This window comes from Ambystoma mexicanum, chromosome 8 (assembly GCF_040938575.1).
Source record: "Ambystoma mexicanum isolate Mex_15411 chromosome 8, UKY_AmexF1_1, whole genome shotgun sequence".
Taxonomy (NCBI): Eukaryota; Metazoa; Chordata; class Amphibia; order Caudata; family Ambystomatidae; genus Ambystoma; species Ambystoma mexicanum.
This window is the reverse complement of record NC_090929.1, coordinates 1311063435-1311077453: the sequence shown is the minus strand read 5'-3', so window position 1 is coordinate 1311077453 and position 14019 is coordinate 1311063435. Positions and strand designations below refer to the sequence as shown.

Genomic DNA, 14019 nt, shown 5'->3' with positions numbered 1-14019 from the left:
CCGAGTAGCCAGGATCTGTTCCCTGCGTGTCGCTCCATGTAGCGTGGTATTGTAGAGTTCCTCAAGACCATAGAATCATGGGTTGATCCAGGGAATCGGGCACAACAATGTGTAATGATCCTGTTGGAGTCACACACCATTTGTACATTCAGGGAATGAAATTGTTTTCGGTTGCGGTACTGGGCCTCCATGGCATGTGGGATGACCAATTCAACATGGGTGCAGTCGATGGCACCAATGCAACCCGGTATGCCGGCAAGTGCATGGAATCCCACTTTCGTGTTTGTAATTTCCTGCTCCGAGCGTGGTAGGGAGATGTAGTCGTCTGCGTGCTGCAGGAGGGCATCGAGCACTTGCAATAGTGTCCGTGAGAACAGTGGCTGAGAAATGCCATGCAACTGTCCGACTGTGTGCTGGTAGGTGCCTGTGGCCAGGAAGTGGAGTACAGACACCACCTTCAGTAGGGGTGGGATGGCGGTTGGGCTATCTATCATGCTGACAAGGTCAGCCTGTGTCATGTCCACAATGGCGGCTATGGTGTCCCGGTCCAGACGGTAGAGGGTGTGGATCTGCTCATCAGTGAGGTTGAACGGATGTGCTCGGAGGCGTGGGATTGCGGGCTGCCTGCGTGGTGGTAGTGGCTGTGCTGGTGGACCTTGCTGGCCCTGCCTTGGCCTCCTCCTCCTCCTGTGTCTCCTCCGTGCTGCTGGTTGTAGTTGGTGTTCGTCTTCTTCTTGGAGTTGGAGCACTTGCAGTGCTATCAGGTCCCCCAGGGCCAACATCGCGAGTCCTGCCGGTAGCATTTCGGTGTGGTTGTGGGAGGAGACTGGCTGTGCAATTTATGTGTTTTCAGGCTGTATGGCCTCCACCTGTGGTGATTCATTCCACCTGTGCAAACTGCTCTCCCCTTTGGCCGAGCACGTCACGCGCACAACGCTGCAATTCGGGGAATGGTATCTTGCTATTGCTATCATGTATTTGTACCCGATGGCCGTGTAAGATTGGTTGATATGTTCATTCTGCTGTGGTCCCATTGTTTCCCATACTATCTGTGCAGTCGCGAACAGACTTGTGAAGGGTCAGTGGAACGTAGTACTCGAGTAACGGTGGGCCCTCATGCATCACTGTACCGAGTTGCAACGACGGGCGGGGCGTCCCATTCGTGGGTGAAGGCAGTTGCCATTTTCACACACAGCCGCACTCGATGGAATAATTAGTGATTTCAAACGGCCACAGATGCCTTTCCGACGTGGTGTTGCAAATGAGGAATTCGAAGGGCGGCGCTTTCGGTTTCCAGCTAGCGGCGAGGAGATGCCCACAGGTCTGACTGCAAATATAACGTTCTATTGTTCAATGTCCTTGAGACAGGGCCCATGGCGAGGGAGCAATGATTGATATGAATAGTTTGGGATGCGCAATAGCTACGTGGGCGATGAGGCCGGCCGTTCCCAAATACATGTTACTTCACAACACTGGAATTACGGGCTGGGGCACTGTGGATTTTGCAGGCTGCATAACGCACAGACTCAATGGATGTTTCTAATGTTATGTGAGTAATTATTCAGGCGTTTTGATCCCGGGATGAGGGAATGATGAATGGATGCATGGGCAGGTGATTTGATACAGAGTTTGCCATGTACAGGGCTTCTTGGGATCTATCCGCCTCCCCTACGCTATGTGATGCAGGGCTGCCATAGTGGGACCATCGTCTATTTGGCCTTGTTGAGCCCTCCCTGTCTCGAGGCGCCCTCAGACACTTGTGTCCATGCACGTTAACATTCCCATCTGATGGATTCTGTTTTGACAGACGCATGCACAGGTACACTCGTTTGTGATGGTGTTTGCACCTCGATATAGATGGTTATGAGTCGCAAGTGGTTTTGGGGTGGTGATGATCCTTTTGAGTGGGCTAGCATGCATATGGCTGTGGATTTCGTGTGATCATTGAAGTGAGTTGTTCGAATGTAGTTCTGATGGCCATTCTGTTCTTTTTCTTTTCTTTTGGTTGACAGGTATCTCCTCCCCTTTTGCCACTGCCATCTGTATGCCACTCCTGCAGATGGATTTTACTCCCGACACCTGCTGCTTCGTGTTAATCAGTGGAGCAGCATTACGATCTTATGGGACGATCGCCAATGGCCCACATGCCCTTACGCAGTACTGGTGGCTCGGAGCAACATTTCGGCCTTTCAGCTGGACTAGTGCCTCCCCATTGGGACGGCCCTGCGGTTCTGTGCGCTTCCATGTTGCCTTTTCGTACGTGAATGTGGCTCTGTGTACCATGGGGGAACAGGGCGACACACAAGTAGTGGCTGGTCATTTCTTGCGGATGCAGCCCACAATGGTGATTAGTGTTTTGGAGTTCATGGCCTGATGGCTGTATGGGCTTGGTGACTTTGATGTGCATAAATTTCTATTCTGATTTGGCCCGTGTAGCGTTTTTCTTTGCAAGTGATGTGGCATATGCCTATTTGGGGGGCGATGTATTGTGAGGAGATCTGCATTGGGTTCCAGCTTCGGGGTTTAGTTGCGTGGTACTGTACTGGGCGCGTTTGCCTACTAAGCCCGTGAGGTCAGGGATGGGGGCTGCCTATATGACAGTTTGAATGTTGTCATGCTCAGGGGCGGGGGATTGGGTTTTGTGTAACAGATGCCGGTCAGCCAGGTGGACTGGTGGAATGATGTGATTTTCGGAATATTGCTGGTCACAGGTGCCTGTGTTTGCGTGCGTTTCTTGGTGGGGGACTGTGGTCATGTCCATTGGGATGGCTTCTGTATTCGTGCCATCTGTGCCCTGCAGCTCCCATTGGCCCCTCTTGTGTTTCTTTTGTTCGTTGGCATGCATGGGTGACTTGTACATTTCAATGGTTGCATTGTGACTTCATTGCACCTACGGGGAGTTGTACTTTGTGGGCAGGGAGCGGTGTACAGGCACTCAGTGGGGCCGTTTACGGTTGATTCGCGATGCCGTACTTCTCGCCATGGCGGAATGGTACATTACGCCATGCCTGATGGCGTTAGGTACATGTCCGCTAGGGTCGGAATTGGCGTACCCTTGCGCCATGGTGGTGTTTGCGGTTTGGCATGGCGCGCGCGCGCGTGCTTGGTGCAGTTAGCGTTGGCGTTCACTACGGTGTCGCTAATGGCTTCGTACTTTGCGGTGACGGGTCATAGTCGCACCGAGCGCTATTCGATGGCGGTATTGCATTTCCGCCATCGTTTTTCGATTTCCGCCAGGGTCGTAATGAGGGCCATTGTGTTTCTATCATGGGTACTTCTTGTCATACTAGGATCATGGGTGTCCCACTTGCATGCAGTATTAAAGAGCAGACATAGCAACTCCCATTAGTCGTTCGCCTTCCCATTGCACTCATGTCTGAGTACGAACTGTTAGAGTGTTGGAGGTGGCAAATATTTCCCACCACATTTAGTCATGATATGCATCGTATTTCCGTTGGCACTTGCCTTCTTTTTCTGTTACTGCGCATCATGGGCCTTTTTCCCACTGGTATTTTCTCTCTAACAATGTTAGCATTGCATAGAGTTTGTTTTACCCCTGGCATTAGTAGTTTAAGATTTTGCTATTGCATATGGTGGGTTGAGAGCTGCAACTACTTACAAGGCTATTATTATAACCTGTATCATTTGTTGGCATTATGAGAAACTCAGCTGTTGCTGCTGATATACTCACATTCATTCTTTTATTTGGGTCAGGGGCAGTTTTAGCTCTTGTAAAGTGCACAGAAAGAGAACTGGGGCATGAGGTGGCATATCAGTTACATTGGGACGAAATGCAGTAACATTTGAGAGTATTACTGTTCCGTTCAAATCTACTCCTATAACATTCAAGGGTGTACTCATATTCCAAGTCCATTTAAACTCCTCCCCCTTCTTTTAGATGGCCAGTGCATATAAAAGATGCCGCCCAATAAATCCTTGATACAAACATAAGTAGAGTGAACAAAATTGCTGTAAAATGTAGGCCACAGTCACAGCTGTAGTCCTTTTAACACTAACCTTACTACTACTACTACTATCATCATTTGAAGATTCTCTCAGTGGTGCCATCTCCATCATCATTGAACATGCAGAATTTAGAAAAAAGGGGAGGGCGGGAGACAGAGGCGTTGCTAGGGGGCTAATGGGGCTATAGCTCAGGGTCTTTTGGTTGTTGTCCCCAATAGAAGCTTAGGTGCTACAGCCAAAACGCTAGCTAGCCCCGAGTCCCGCCAGTCCTGACATTAGCTTAGCCCCTGATCTTTTCCAGACCTAGCAACACCCCTGGCCGGAGACATGTAGAAGAGAGAAGAGAGAGTGAAGGAGAGAGAGTTTTAGTTTCCGTAGCTCGTGCTCTAACAGCAATGCATGTACTGTAAATATTCTTACATGCACAAAAATGGTCAGTGTAGAGATACTGTTTTGAGGTAGTGTTGTTGCTTTCTGTCAGGACACCTGGTGTGGTGACCTGCAGTGCTCTACGGCCATCGGAGAGGTGTATCCAATATTGCAGTCCCTTCACCTTTACTGCAAGAAGGGTAGAAAACACCACTTCATAGGGCCCATGGAATCTAGGGGTGTTCCATTTTTGAATAAAACATCTGACACAGATCCACTCTCCAGGCAACAATGGTTGGGTGGGGGTTGTATCTTCCAGTTGGGTAGTTGTAGTCTCTCTTTCTTCTGTGTGCGGTGGCGCCATTTGTTTTGTGATGCCTCTGATTGCCCGTGTTAGTTGGGTTAGGTACTGCTTGAACAATTCACCCAGAATTGCAGCTGCCCTATGAGCATCTGATGCTCTCCTTACTGGTGACAGGGGTGTTTGCATGCATCAACCAGACACTATTTCGTGGGGGGGGCATGTGGTGGTCCTTACTAGGCTGTGTGCATAAATGAAACAGTGCCAGGGTCAGGCAGTATACCCAATTCTTTTTCAGGGTTTTACATAATTTGAAAAGTCTGCTTTTTAGGAAGCTGTTGATTCTTCCACCACCCCATTTTCTTGTGAGTGGTAAATGGAACACATACAGTGTTTAATCCCCAAGAGAGTAGTCCCTTCCTTGAAGAGTTCATTGATAAAATGTGTCCCATTGTCTGATCATAGGACATCACACACTTCCCAAAGGGCGAAAACCTCTCTAACAAGACATTTTTCAGCACACTTGGCATCTGAGTGGGCGCATGGGCCAGCCTCAACCCATCGGGAAAATGGACACACCACCATGATTAGATACCGTGCCCCATTGCACCTTTCTCCCATGTCTGCATAGTCAATGTGCAGCTCACAGAATGGACCTGCAGGGCGGGGCAATGTCCCTCTCAGAGTTCTCAGTGTCATTTCTGTGCTAAACACTTAACACATTGTACAATGGACCACCATCTTTGCTAGGTGCTCTTGTAATTTTGGGATGAACCAATCTTCCTGAAGGTCTGCTGCAATGTGTTGTTTAGAGCTGCGCGTTGGGAAATGCAACTGTTCAAAGGTCGTGTACAGCAACTCTACGGGCATCATTATTCTTCCTGTGGCCTAGTGTCTCCACAAGAGATATGTGGGTGATTGCATGCACCCACGTCTGAGCCACATATACTATTATTCTGGGGGTGCCCTGCTCTGTAGTTTAATGATTTGTGCTATATGGAGGGCTGTGCATGCATATGTGTGTTGCTGCATGTTGGATGTGATCATGACATATGCTGCTGATGTTGGTACTGAAGGTATGCTGCCTCCTTGGCAGCCGCATTAGCAGCTGCATTTCCCAATGATATTTTATCTGTATTTTCGGTGTGTGCTATGCATTTAATGACCACCACCAGAGAGGGTAGAAATGAATGTGTTAAGTAAGGCAATGTGTTTTACCAGTGACCCATCTGCTCTTCTAAACTACCTCTCATTCTCCAGTGTGACAGACCTGCATGCACCGTAGTGATGACATAGGCAGAGTCTTAGTAGATGGTAACACAGCACGCTTTTGAGGCCTGCAAGGCTTCTATGAGTGGTACGAGCACTGCTGCTTGTGCGGAATAATGCCTGGGTAATCTTTTCATGACCAGTGTGTCGTATTTCCCCTCTTCTAGGTGCACCACAGCCGCCCCAACATGTTTATCACCTGTATCCTGGTCAATGATGATGACCCATTAACGAAGAGTACTTCTCCTTCCTCTAAGAGGCTGTCTTTAGCTTTGGGGATATCATCACCCTCCCTTCATATGATGCACAATCATGTTTTTGTATGTCTTCAGCCATGCATGGCTCAGTGAGAAACGTGGCAGGATTTACCGTTCTGCGTTGCACTACATGGATTTGGGGGCTGGACAGTATTATTTCATATGCTGATGATATTTGTGTGGTGAGTGTGGACTTGGAGCGAACTAGTATAGCAAAGAGTGAGTGCTCGATGTATAACGTTACTGAGCATCCCATGTCAATTGTGGATTTTTTTTAAATTGCAAAGGCTGCAGCAGCAAGGGCTTGTTCTCAAACAAACTGCCCCTTCATGATAGAATTGAGCGTGCCGCTGAAAAACGCAAGTGGTTTGTGGCCCATTTAACTTTTCTGAGTGAGCACTGCTGTCATGAGTGTGGCATTTGAGTGAGAGAACATTTTAAATTCCTGTGTGTAATCAGGGGTGGTGCAGACAGGAGCTGTTGAAATCACCTCTTTTAGGTCATGGAAACTGGTCATCATTTCTGTTGTCCACTGTATTGTGTTGCCCTCTTTCTGGGCTTCTTTAAGGCCTTGTAGGAGCGGTCTGGTATATGCTGCATAGTCAAAGATCCAAGCTCTCAAATAGTTGCATAACCCTAGGAACGTTTGCATGTCTTTCACTGTGAGTGGCTTGGGAGTGGCACATACTGTAGCTGCCCTTTCTGGAAATTTCCTCTTGCCATCCTTGGAGATGAGTTGCCCTAAGAAGAGCACTTCCAGTATTGGAGTGTTTTCTTCTCGACTTTGTACCCTTTCCTTCCTAGCAACTGTACTAGTGCAATGGAATCCCTTTGACAGCTCTGTTCGCTGGTGCTGCAGACCAGTAGGTCATCTACCTATTGAATGATCGTGCTCGGCACCTGATGTTTCCTAGATCTTCATGCAAGATCCTGTTAAAAATGCTGGGGCTTTCAGAGTACCCCTGGGGCAAGCGACTGTGTTCATAGTGGTTTCCTCCCAGGGTGAATGCTGTAAGGTACAATGATTCTGGATGGAGGGGCACTGAGAAAAACGCATTCTTGAGGTCAAACACCGTGAAATCGGTAGCCTCCTTGGGAATGCTACACAAAATGGATGCCTGGTTAGGAACATGTGGAATCCTGAATCATTCTCCAAATGCCCTCCGTTGCCTTTTTCATCGTGTATAGCCGTATTACATGGTGCGGTGGAGGGCACTGTACTCCCTTGCTGTAGCAAGGCCTGCAGTGTTTCCCGAATCCCTTCTTCTGCCTCTCTGAACAGGGGGTATTGTTTGACCCGCGGGAGTATGGCTCCTGGTTTGAGTGTTATCTTTACATGTGTTACCTCATTCAACATACCTACATCATGCGGGTTTGTTGTACACAAATGTATAGGAACATATAGCAAATCACTTTCCCTGAATGGGGGTGGTCCACTGACAACGGCCAATAAGGGGATCTTTACTTTCGTGTAGTGTACCATTATGTCACAAGGTATAAGAATTTCAAGGATTATTTCTCCATCATTATTACCATCTTTAAAAAGGTCCTCGTATGTCACTTCTCGTATGGGTTCATTGTGGTTGATACACAACACAGTGCGCCATTGACACCCGTGGGGGTCAGTTCCTAGCACTATAATCCTTTTAGCAGACACAAGCAAGCCTTCCAGATCTAATGACATGATTCTACCATCAACCACTTCGGGAAGCGCCACAGGTTGGAAAATTAAATCTCTAGGTACTCTCCATTCCTTTCTGGTAATTTGGGGGACAGCTCGGGCAAGTACTCTGATGCCATTAACAAACATGTCTGGATTGACAGGGATGCCCCTTACTACCATATCACTGGCTACAGCATGTATTACCAGCATTGGTCTGAGAGAGCACATCCCTGGGGTGGTGCAGACAATCCCCCTGACTGTGAAAGATATTGTCATGTTCAATTTGCTGAGCAGATCCCTACCAAGCAGGTTGACAGGGGAACTCTCAAAGTAAAGGAGGGGCGCTCGTACAACCTTCCCTCCCACCCTGACGTCTAAATCCTTGGTGTAAGTAACTGTTAAAATAGCCCCGGAGAATCCCTGCATGTCGAGAGTCTTTCCTGATAGCAGGAAGTTTCATTCACTAGTGTACAACTTCTCTGCTCCTGAGTCCACCATAAAGATGAATTGTTTATTTCCTATCGCTGCCCCCACCAGTGGTTCCTCTTCTGGATGTAAGGTCATTGACAGTACTGGACACGCAAGTGCTCTCTGAGGGCTGTCCTAGTCGGGGTAGGTGTCTGTCCCAGGGAATGAAAAGGGGTTCCCCCCTGCCACCGTTGCTCCCTGGAATGGGGCTGCTGTGCCCTAGGCGCAGTAGCAAATCAGTGTCTGCTTTCCGTGACTTGTTGGGTGGGGCGGGCCTGGTGTGGCTGCATGGTCTGTTGCTGGTGTGGTGGGCAGTAAGGGCCGGGTGTTTGGGGAGGCAACTGCATATATCCCTGATGGATTTCATATGGGATTAAGGACATTGGCTTAACCGGCCCTTATGGGCTATCTGGGTGGGCGTTCCCATATGGTTGTTTATTGTAATTATAATTCTCTCCCTGTCTGCCGCGGTATTCCTTCAAAAAGTGTCCCCACCTCACACACGACCAGCACTGCCCTGGCCCACCACCCCTCGGTCCTTGTCCACCAAATCCCCCTCCTCTTTACCCTCTGGACCCACCTCGTCCTCATTGTGGCACTCCTTCCCACTGAGGCCCCATAAAGTGTTGGTTTCCTCCCCTCTGTCCTTTTCCATTATCTGCCCATAGTGCTGCCATCCTCGCTTGTATTGCGATGGAGGCACACCCCTCCTCTTCCATCTGTTCTGGGGGCCACACTGTAGACACTGCCGCTACCTTCACTAGTTTATTTTGAACTAGGTTTGCTTCCTCTGCCTGCCTGCCTCCTCTGGATAGTTTCTTTCTCACGCTCTTTGAACCTCCTACAAGGGTGCACTATGATACTTTGAATCTCGGGCCATCCATTTGCTTCCACCCCAGCTATCTTATTGAGCGCCTTCTGCACTTCCTTAGGTAGTCCTCTTTTTCCAATAAAAGAAAACAAGGACGTTGATTGCTCTCAGGCGCTGCCCATTTCTGCTCTCTACATCTCTTGAACCCTAGAAAAGTACTGCACAGCGTCTTCTTCGTCCCCCATTGTGCACTGCATTATTGATTGTAATTATTTTATATTTCACAAGACGAGTTTGATGTATGCAATGTGTAGAAAAATTGAGAGTAAGGTCTAGGCCTAATTCTGAGGTCCACCTCAATGGTCTGAGATTTTCAGGCACACCTAACATAACTACCCCAAAGTGGGCCGCCCCTATTTTGAGATCGGTCAAAGACTTGGCAATAGTTATCACAGTGAATTTCAGAAAGTAAAAATAAATGGTGCACCCATCCCCCCGCCCCCCACCGTTCTGCTGGCAGCCCTCCTCCACTGAAGTGTACTAACAGTGTTGGACCAGACCCTGATGAACCGCCTATGTTCAAGTGTGTCCGGTTGTAGCACCACTCCTGGTGCGTTTAGAATTGAGTTATTCCATTACAGGGCTTGTTTTGTGAGTTCAGCAAATAAACCAGCAGTGCCTCCTGCATTTAACTCTTTTTTGCCCGGACGCTGCATGTGTACAGCATGCATATACAGGCATACATCACATCCTGCACCGCCGGTATTTAAAGTTATTTCTTTCAGTGCTAAAGGTACACAATGCAAGGGGAATACCTTTGAAGCCTCTGCCTCGGCAATATGACAGTGAGTAATGGGGGTTGCTATGGTTTAAGGCTTGGTCATAACACAGTGCGTGTGAGTGCCAGGCTGCATTCCAATAGGATGTACGTGAATATTTTGAATACGAACATTTCAAATGAAAATGTCGAATTCTAAATGTTTGTATTTGAAATAAGCACCCCACAAGCTAAATGGCCTTTGTAGACCCTGTTCTCCCCAACCTCTTACTTACCTTTTGCCAGCACACTTGCTGCGTGCCACTGAGTCCCTGTACTTCCGTGGATGGGAACCAGCGCTGCAGGGTCCTTTTCTTTTTTTTCGTTTTTCAAAACTTTGTTGTTTTGGATGCGGGGGACCCCCCGCTTTCCTGGTTTGCTATAATGAAAACCGAATGGTTGAAATGCTTGCCATTTTTAGCTGTACGTAATTTTGGTACCCGAAATCTGATCATTTGAACCATTCGTTTTTTTTTAAACAATATTTTCGTGTAAAACCATTCTAATATGCCACTTTCACATCACATTAGAATATGGCATGAATTAAAAAAATGCTAGTTCTCTACAGAACAACAATTTTTCTGATTTTGCACCCACTATAGAATTGGACCCATAATAAGCAGCACATTAAATATGGAAGGGCTACTGCTGACAGGAAGTAAACATGCACACATGTCCTGCTCTGCATTCTGCAATGGGTGCCAGCAACAAAGAGCTTTGAGGGAAAAGGGCAAAACAAATATGCATCAGCTGATGCAGAGACTGCAGCAGAATACGGTGTATGGGCACATCATGCAGCACATTTCACTTGGATTTACCTCAGTACTTCTTTTGCCCAATCTTTTCTTACCACTAGTTTTGCCATGACTTGTGTTGCAGTTTCCACACACGGAAAGGAAATGTACTTTTACATAAAGAAAAATTGGAGCAAATGGACGGTATGGGAGGCCAATGCCCTTACAAAATGTGCCCTTCGAAAATGTAGTCGCTAGGTTTGATGCTGCACCATTAGGTGAGGATGAAGTAACAGGCAAGAGGAATGTCAGTCAGTATTGGTAAACCCCATAGCCAAACACAAATACAAAAATGTTCTATACCAATAGAATATTTTTCTTTTTAAGCACTTACCTCAGAAAAGAGCCGTTGGTATGTTGATTTGTATTAAAGAACCAAGCACATCATTTAAGGTGTCTTCACATGACACAGTCTGGGTCGGGGATCATCATCTCCTCACCAGATGCAGCTTAGACCGATACTCATCCAACAGCAGTACCATCCATCATTAGCAACCTGGAAGGTGGCACTGGCCAATCAGGGTGCTCGAAACGCAGGCTTTGTTGTCTGGTTCAAGCCTTCGCTCCGAGTAGCCTGGGTGCTGCTATCTAGCACCCCCTTCCAAGGTTCACTTCCCTGAACCGCCTTCCCTTCCCCACCACTCTTCTCCTCTTAGTACATGTGTAGTTTCCTATGCAGGCGCTAAGAGTATGTAATTTGCCACAAAAAAAGGGAGACACCTTGCTGCATGTCCCGTCGCTGCACCGGGGTTTCCCAAGTCTGTCACGGCATCAACATTGAAAATGGAATCGGGAACCACAACAGAGCGCCGGGCCGCGCAGCAGGGTAAGTTTCTTTCTTTTTTTATAAACACACCATTAGCACCCTCTGCAGCGGGTCGACCGTCCGTGGTAGGAGTAGCACTTGCGCTTATCTCGGACTCTTAACTTGGGTGGCGGGCCGTTACCGACAGGGTCTGCCCACTGCCTCGGGTACTATCGCCCCAATAATAAATAGAGTGGAAATGTTTGATAAAACACCATGAGGCTTGATTCCATTAAAAGTTACACATGTATAGTTCTCTGATTGAATCCTGTTTCTTTTTGTAGGACCGGGATAAGCTTTTAAGATACAGGAAACAAAGGAAGAAAATGACCAAACTGCCAAAGGTAAGCACATACTTTGGTGGGAGGTTAATGAAGAAAGTGGGTACTGTGCAGGGGTCCTCCTCTTACTGGGTAAGAGGAGTAGGGATTCCTCGTCTCGTTTGGCACGTTCTTCACACCCTGCAGCAGCAACCTCAGCCCCACCACTGGACTCATGAAGCCATTATCATTTAGTGTATGTCTGTCTCCTCGTTTGATGTGCGGTGCTCTTTGCTTCCTGTTGCTAGGTTGATGCTGAATAAATGCCCAAATTAAAATATAGTAAATAATACAGTTGGCCAATCTCCTCACGGAAGATTAAGTGTATCTCCCATGCCATCTTCTTAAATGCAAAACAAGTTATCACATAGCTTATTAATTTGCACAATGGTCAAATATAGGCTAACTTCTTTTTGTACTACAAAGGTGTAGCGATATAACGATGGCTGAAACATGGATCAATAGAGACATGCACACCTTATTATGGTTCACCAGTTTATGTGGAATGGGTCACAGCATCCAAAGGCGGGGTTTCCATTCACCATATCTTTGCATTTGTGTAATGCAACATTACAAACCCACAATGGAACCAATGGAAAGTGTATGCTCTGAGTTGACTTTGAATTGAAATTTGAACCATTGGCGGAGTCTTCATGCCAGGATAACTGGATGCCATACACATACTGCCCAGGGACGCCTAGCCTATCCACTCTGATTGTTTACCAGTGGCAAGGTGGATTTAATGTAACTGAGTATTTCCCAATATTGATCAGTTACGCCACTGAGACATTCAAACTCCTGTGGGCAGTAAAGAGATGAAACTATAAAATAAGACAAACTATAGAAATGAGAATGAGTCATCAGAGCAATTAAACATAACATTTGCATGCAAAGCTTGTTGGATGCAAAGAACAACCTTCTTGCTGAAACGGATGGGCAAATAAATAAAAACCAAATGGTGGGTGGTAGGATTTAGTGTTAAGAGAATGCAGAACAATGCAAAGATAAGCTTTGAGCCCAACAATATTGTCACAAAATAGAAATAATACATATACAAATGAGAATAATAATACTAGTAATAATGGTGGTATTATTACAATTTGATGATTTATATAGCTCTTCGTGACAGATTCTTCCAGCTTCTAAGCAGTGTAATAATCGATGTCACTGTATTACTATTTGCTCAATTTATGAAGGGCTGAGTCAGCCCAACCAGCATATTCAGCCCATGCAAGCACATGCACTGTCCTACTCCCAAGGTGAGCTTTCCACCTAGCATCAAACGGATCATGTTAGGGAGGAGTCATTCCTTCCTGAAATGTAGAAGCAAGGAGGACGATCTGGTGTTGACGGAAGGAGGTTCCAGAGTCTGGGGGCATAGACCATAGCCCCACACAAACAAATGTCTGCACGTGCATTTCTCATGGGGAGGGAAAATATTAGCATTGTGATGTGAAGGGATCTCTGGCAGGTATACAAGCAATCTATTTTATGACCATATACGGCTTGTTTCCAGCTGGTGATTGCCAAAGAATCACATGCAACCAGCTCACAATGTGTGACTACTTCAAATGTTTACAGGGTCATGAAAAAAGGAACACATGTTCATGAGCAAGACGCTGAAGGAAATGGGAATGTCGAAAGTGAAAATGTACTTGCACTGGAAGTGTTCTCAAACAATGGGAGAAGTGACCTACTTTCAGTGAAAAAAATAAAAGAAATGTCCTCTTTCCCAGCAGATTTCCTGAGGTCACTTTGTTTACTCCTGACCTATCTGCCCACATATCTGATTATCTTTCTGCTGTTCCCAGCTGGATAGCACTTGGTTGCTGACCCACCTCGTCCCCATCTAAATAACTTCCCCCCTTCCCCCGAGGAAACCAACCTTGGGGTCCTTTTCAACAGTAACGATAATACACATCACTTTATTACTTCGACCTTGACTGCAATCAGGATTCACGTGCTGAAAATAAGGACATTCTAATCTCTCTTTATATACAATTCTGATAAAATCTCATGTTGACTTTGTTAATCAGTCACCTTGTCTACGTTGCCAGCCTCCTTCTTAGCCTCCCTCTCTACTCCTTCTCTCTGCTTGCCAAAGCATTCAGCTTTGCTACCCAAAACCTCTATAATAAACACCAGTACTTCTTTATATTCCTATTGCTTCTTCCAAATC

At 46.8% G+C, this 14019-nt stretch overlaps 1 protein-coding gene across 15 annotated transcripts in view; it reads left to right on the top strand.

Annotated features, from left to right (window-relative positions):
• The window catches only part of JAKMIP3 (Janus kinase and microtubule interacting protein 3), a 2072678-nt gene that overhangs the window by 1391860 nt on the left and 666799 nt on the right, over positions 1 to 14019 (top strand). For all 15 annotated transcript variants that reach the window (XM_069611426.1, XM_069611425.1, XM_069611424.1 and 12 more), the window contains one exon: positions 11805 to 11864. In XM_069611426.1, coding sequence (XP_069467527.1) covers positions 11805 to 11864 — 60 coding nt within the window. The remainder of the gene's footprint in view (positions 1 to 11804; positions 11865 to 14019) is intronic.